Here is a 4,605-nt window from a genome sequence, read left to right as displayed (position 1 = left end):
GGGGGGGGGGGGCTTTCTGGCTCCTCCTTTTTTTTTTTAATATGTAATATTTTTACATGCTGCTAGTGAGAGAACCTGTTGTAAAAATATTTGAATCCCACCACTGATTACGGATAAGAATTTAGTGTTACCTTAATAAAAATCTGTATTTCGTAGTTGTGGAGTAGCACTGACACATGAGCAGGGTAAGTGTGAATTTGGAAAGTGACAGTTTACCTAAGCGACGAATAACGGCAAGAAGAAAATGTAAGCTTGGTTGACATTTGTGGCAAAAATGTATTTTTTTTTGTCTTGAAATGTATTTAAATATAGTTAATGTTTTAAAGTTTTTTCTACGATATTCACACACCTGTGCGAGATTTAGGCCTAAAGTGTTGTGATAAGACTTAACACATTTTAAAGTCAGCAACCAAGTACTCAAACTGGTGTGGATAATGCAGATCCATCAACTCTGCAAAAGTTAACTAGTGATAGGGTGATAACGTCACATCGAACAGAACTGAAAAATGTATTACTTTCCTACTTTAGGGCAAATATATCATAGCCTCAATAGAAACAAAGGTTGAGAAGAGCATTTGCTGAATCACTGACGTCTGAAGAAGTTCGCGAGCGCATGCTGCAAAAGTCTGCAAGGCCACAAGATATTCAATAGTTCAGGAATCAAGTCTTGATAACAACAAATCTCTTGATGAAAATAAAGATAATGGTGATATCTCGGATGATCTGCATAATTATTTCACATTATCACGGGCGCCCGAATTTGCCCCCTCCCTACATTTCACACACACACAAAAAAAAGTAGGTATTGTGATGTGTACTTAGCATCGTAGTTAAACTAAGTACTCAGTATTTTTTTTATTAAAACTGTAAAGTTGTGTTTAACCAAACAAACTTTCTTTTATTTAGTCTGTTGACTTAGAATGTAAAAGTCCCGGTGGCATAGCAGTATGTCTGCGGACTTGCAACACTAGAAACCGGGTTTCTATATCCGTGGTGGGCAGAGCACAGATAGCCCATTGTGTAGCTTTATGCTTAATTTAAAACAAACCAAACATGTAAAAAAACCTGTAACATTTGATCCCCTACATACATGTTTAGCCCCCCCCCCCCGAAAATATTTTGGTGAGCACCCAAATGAAGAATTAGAAGTTATAGATTACGTAGAGGAGCAGTAATAAGGAGATCAATTTCCAGGATGTGTAAAATTCCTTGAGACACGAAGTTGTGCAACTGCAAGTGAAATGGCAAGTAGTGGATTATACTAGAAGTAGCCCAATAAGGTTTGCTTAAATATCCTTCACATGAAGAATAATTTGACTCTTCTCTGACACTAAATGTTAATATTTTTAAGACTTTGGCAGATGTCAACGTTATCCCTCTCGCAGTCATTAACTGATAGAAGATTGGGTTATGTAGTGACAGTGTTACCCCAGAAATGGGGAAACATTAACATTGTCACTCATGCAGGGTACAAAATAGTTTGGTGAATTTGATTAGCCCCAAAATTCGGTACTTTCATGTGCATTCTCTTATTTAAAACTAGCCAATATTTAAAAATATGAAACTTTAGGTTAATTAAGATAAAATAAATAATAATAATGTGATAATTTTTCATGAGGCACACATGCACTCGAGCAGCTTGCAGTAGCTCATGGGTAATGTAATTCGATAGTATAACGTGAGCTGCACGTTCCCAAAGTGGTTTACACCTGATAATAACGCGAGTTGTACAAGTAGTTAGACACTGTTTAAAGAGCAATAGAACGAACCTTGTTACTTGGCCAGTTACGGATTTCAAAATCAGAGGACTTAATGTTGTAACTACAGCTGAAGTATGTGCCTTGTCCGAAATTTTGCCGAATATAGCCTTAGGTCCTTTTATAGTCTCTACTTGGAAAGGTTTTACAAGAGATTACACTTAAAATGTGCTATGAATGATAAATAATTACACATCTATTCCGAATACATCTCCTCACTATTTAGTTCAGATTCTAATTGTTCCTTTAACTAATATTATAGTTAACCTTTACCGGATCTAACAAATTGTAATCTGTAGGCATCACAAATACACCGATTTTTAATTATTTATTGATGGTATCAAGTACCGTCGGTAAAGTTTAGCCCCAACTACACTGAAGCAAAAAAAAACGCACGGAATTAATGTTAATTTCTCTTTATTCAGTACAGGCCTTAAAGTTCCAGGCTAAAGTCAAATTGTATGTGCCAGTGTCTGCGATTAGTATTGTTTGAGAAATCCTCTATTTAAATATATAATGTTGCAACAAAGATACTACTTTGATCGCAAATGTTTTACGGGTCTCTGCCCCCCCCTTTTTTTTGTTGTTGTTGTCAATTAATTAATTAATTTCAACAAACAGCAAACAATTTCACATCAAATTCTACATGGAAAGTCTTGGTTCTATAAAAGTTGAAGTCACTAAAATCCCTGTTAGGAAACGAAGGGATTCGCTAGAGTAACCATCTTAGTATATAAATATTACCACATAATTCTACAAGGATTGTGGATGTTTGCTAGTATTTGTTAAGCACAAAAGTACACATGTATAAAGTGTGCTCTCTCCACTACGTGTATCGAAATCAGTTTTCTAGCGTTGTAAACTTTGATACTTACCGCTTAGCCATTAGTGGTGGTGGTGTGCGTAAAGATATTATCCACGTATAACTGGGGTATCTTTCGCGAAAAATTAGGGTTTTTCTGCAACAATGAGGTACCTGTGAAACCCGGATGTACTTTAACAAGCGGTAGGGAGAAAATGTTTTTAAAAAGGGATTTCCACCCTAGACGTACGGGGGCCCCTCTGCCTTGTCCGAAATTCTACTCTGGTTACGGCGTTGTAAATAATCAAAAAATTCCACATTCATCTCGTTGCCCACGAGGCTTTTAGATAAATCCCCGAATTCGTCAGTTGTGATGGGCTATACTCACTCCCGCTATAATAAAGTGTCTCCCTGAAACGCTATTTAAATGCAGTAAAGAAGCTGAAATTAACGGTTTCAAACACTGAAAACCGGCGAAGGATTGAAACAAATGGGTAAATTAAGATAATTGAACAATCTAGAGCCAAACGCGTTTTTCATAAAAAAAATATTAGACATATTAATACTGCATATGACTAGCAATTTAAGGTTTGAGTTTGTATTGCTTACCTCCGCCATTATATTTTTAGTACCAAAATATTTTAGGTCATTTTTTTTCAGCTAAATCTTTTGTCATATTCTACTTTGCTTTTATTTACTTCGCTAACATTGAAAAATCAGCTATTATGAAGTCACAAATATAGACACACACACACACACACATACAAAAAACTATATATACAATGACAGCTAAAATTGAAAGATTTTAGCTTCTGCGAGACCCAGCTAAAGTATTACTGTTACTAGTATTAGGAATTTAGACTTAGTGCAACTCCATTCGTTCCGACATTGCTGAAACATGCATTTCTCAGCTAACATCTGTTATAGCATGGGCTTTGTTACGAAGTACAATCCACTATATTTTAAGTTCAAGTTTTGTATAGTTATGCTTTTGTTTTATTACCAATTTCATTCATTTAAGCATGAAAACTTCTTGCATTATAATATTCATATCCTACGCGCTAACTAAGTAACTTAAATGCCAACATACGTTATTCACCTAGAAGTTCAAATAAACCACATATAAAAGGATTAAGAGTAGCTAAATTTAACGTATTCTTTAATATGAACAAATTATGGCCTCTAATACTCTTTGGAATTGATATAAATTTACTGACCATAACGAACAACTCTACACCTTATGTACCCCGCCATGACTTGGTTGAGTAACTTGTTCATCAATAACGCAGTTAACATTAAACTTGGGCAAGCATAAACACAAAATTCGTCAGCTAAAGATGGCTTAAAACCTTTTTTGTATAAGAATCACTGACGTATGTAAAATCATGCCAACACGAAGTTACTATATTTGCATCCCAAACAGTGTTAGAGTTTCTATTTTCATCATAACTCGAATAAAGGCGTATAGAGATTCGAAAATACTACAAACCTAGTACAACAGTACAAGTTACAACTTAATCGGCAAAGATGCAGTAGCTTTCCTACCCAAATAAACTGACCTTGATTCCGTGAAATCTTCTTGAAATAATACACATTTGTCGAAAGAACGACATAATTATCTTTTCCCCTTTAAATACTGCTTGTTAAATAGACAAAACATACAATACAAACAAGACGAGTAGTTATCCTCTCACATCTGTTCCCTCACTGCTCAACTACAAACGCGCAGATCTCTAGTCGGCCCCTTTTTATCTTGGGTGCACCCACATGGAAAACGTTATGATTGGTTGCCTTCGAAGGATTGGCATGGTGACGTAATATAACGTGAAGCGTCAGTCGTACCGTGCAAACTATCCATGTTTCCTCAACATAGCACTTGGTTCTTTTTTACGAAATCACGAGTTTCTAAAATGTAGAAACCTAAAGAACAGGCAAAATAATTTTATCTCATAAGTAGGCAAAATATTCATTTTGTAATATTGTTTATGGGCCCTACTTTACACTCAAGTAGCTTCGGAAACATTCATGGTAAAAAATTGTAAATCG

At 35.5% G+C, this 4,605-nt stretch overlaps 1 protein-coding gene across 2 annotated transcripts in view; it reads right to left on the bottom strand.

The window, feature by feature from the left end:
• LOC106463006 (branched-chain-amino-acid aminotransferase, cytosolic-like) overlaps window positions 1-4,279 on the bottom strand; it is a 38,227-nt gene extending 33,948 nt beyond the window's left edge. Inside the window, exon 1 of one of the 2 annotated variants that reach the window (XM_013922973.2) lies at window positions 4,119-4,279. In XM_013922973.2, the coding sequence (XP_013778427.1) occupies window positions 4,119-4,172 (54 nt within the window). In that variant the 5' untranslated portion in view covers window positions 4,173-4,279. Of the gene's footprint in view, window positions 1-4,104 lie in introns of both variants that reach the window. The other variant, XM_022390408.1, reaches the window with a different exon arrangement.
• Window positions 4,280-4,605: the final 326 nt, after the last annotated feature.

Source organism: Limulus polyphemus, unplaced genomic scaffold (assembly GCF_000517525.1).
Source record: "Limulus polyphemus unplaced genomic scaffold, Limulus_polyphemus-2.1.2 Scaffold1299, whole genome shotgun sequence".
Taxonomy (NCBI): domain Eukaryota; kingdom Metazoa; phylum Arthropoda; class Merostomata; order Xiphosura; family Limulidae; genus Limulus; species Limulus polyphemus.
The sequence above is the reverse complement of the archived record's forward strand: the minus strand, read 5'-3'. Positions and strand labels throughout refer to the sequence as shown.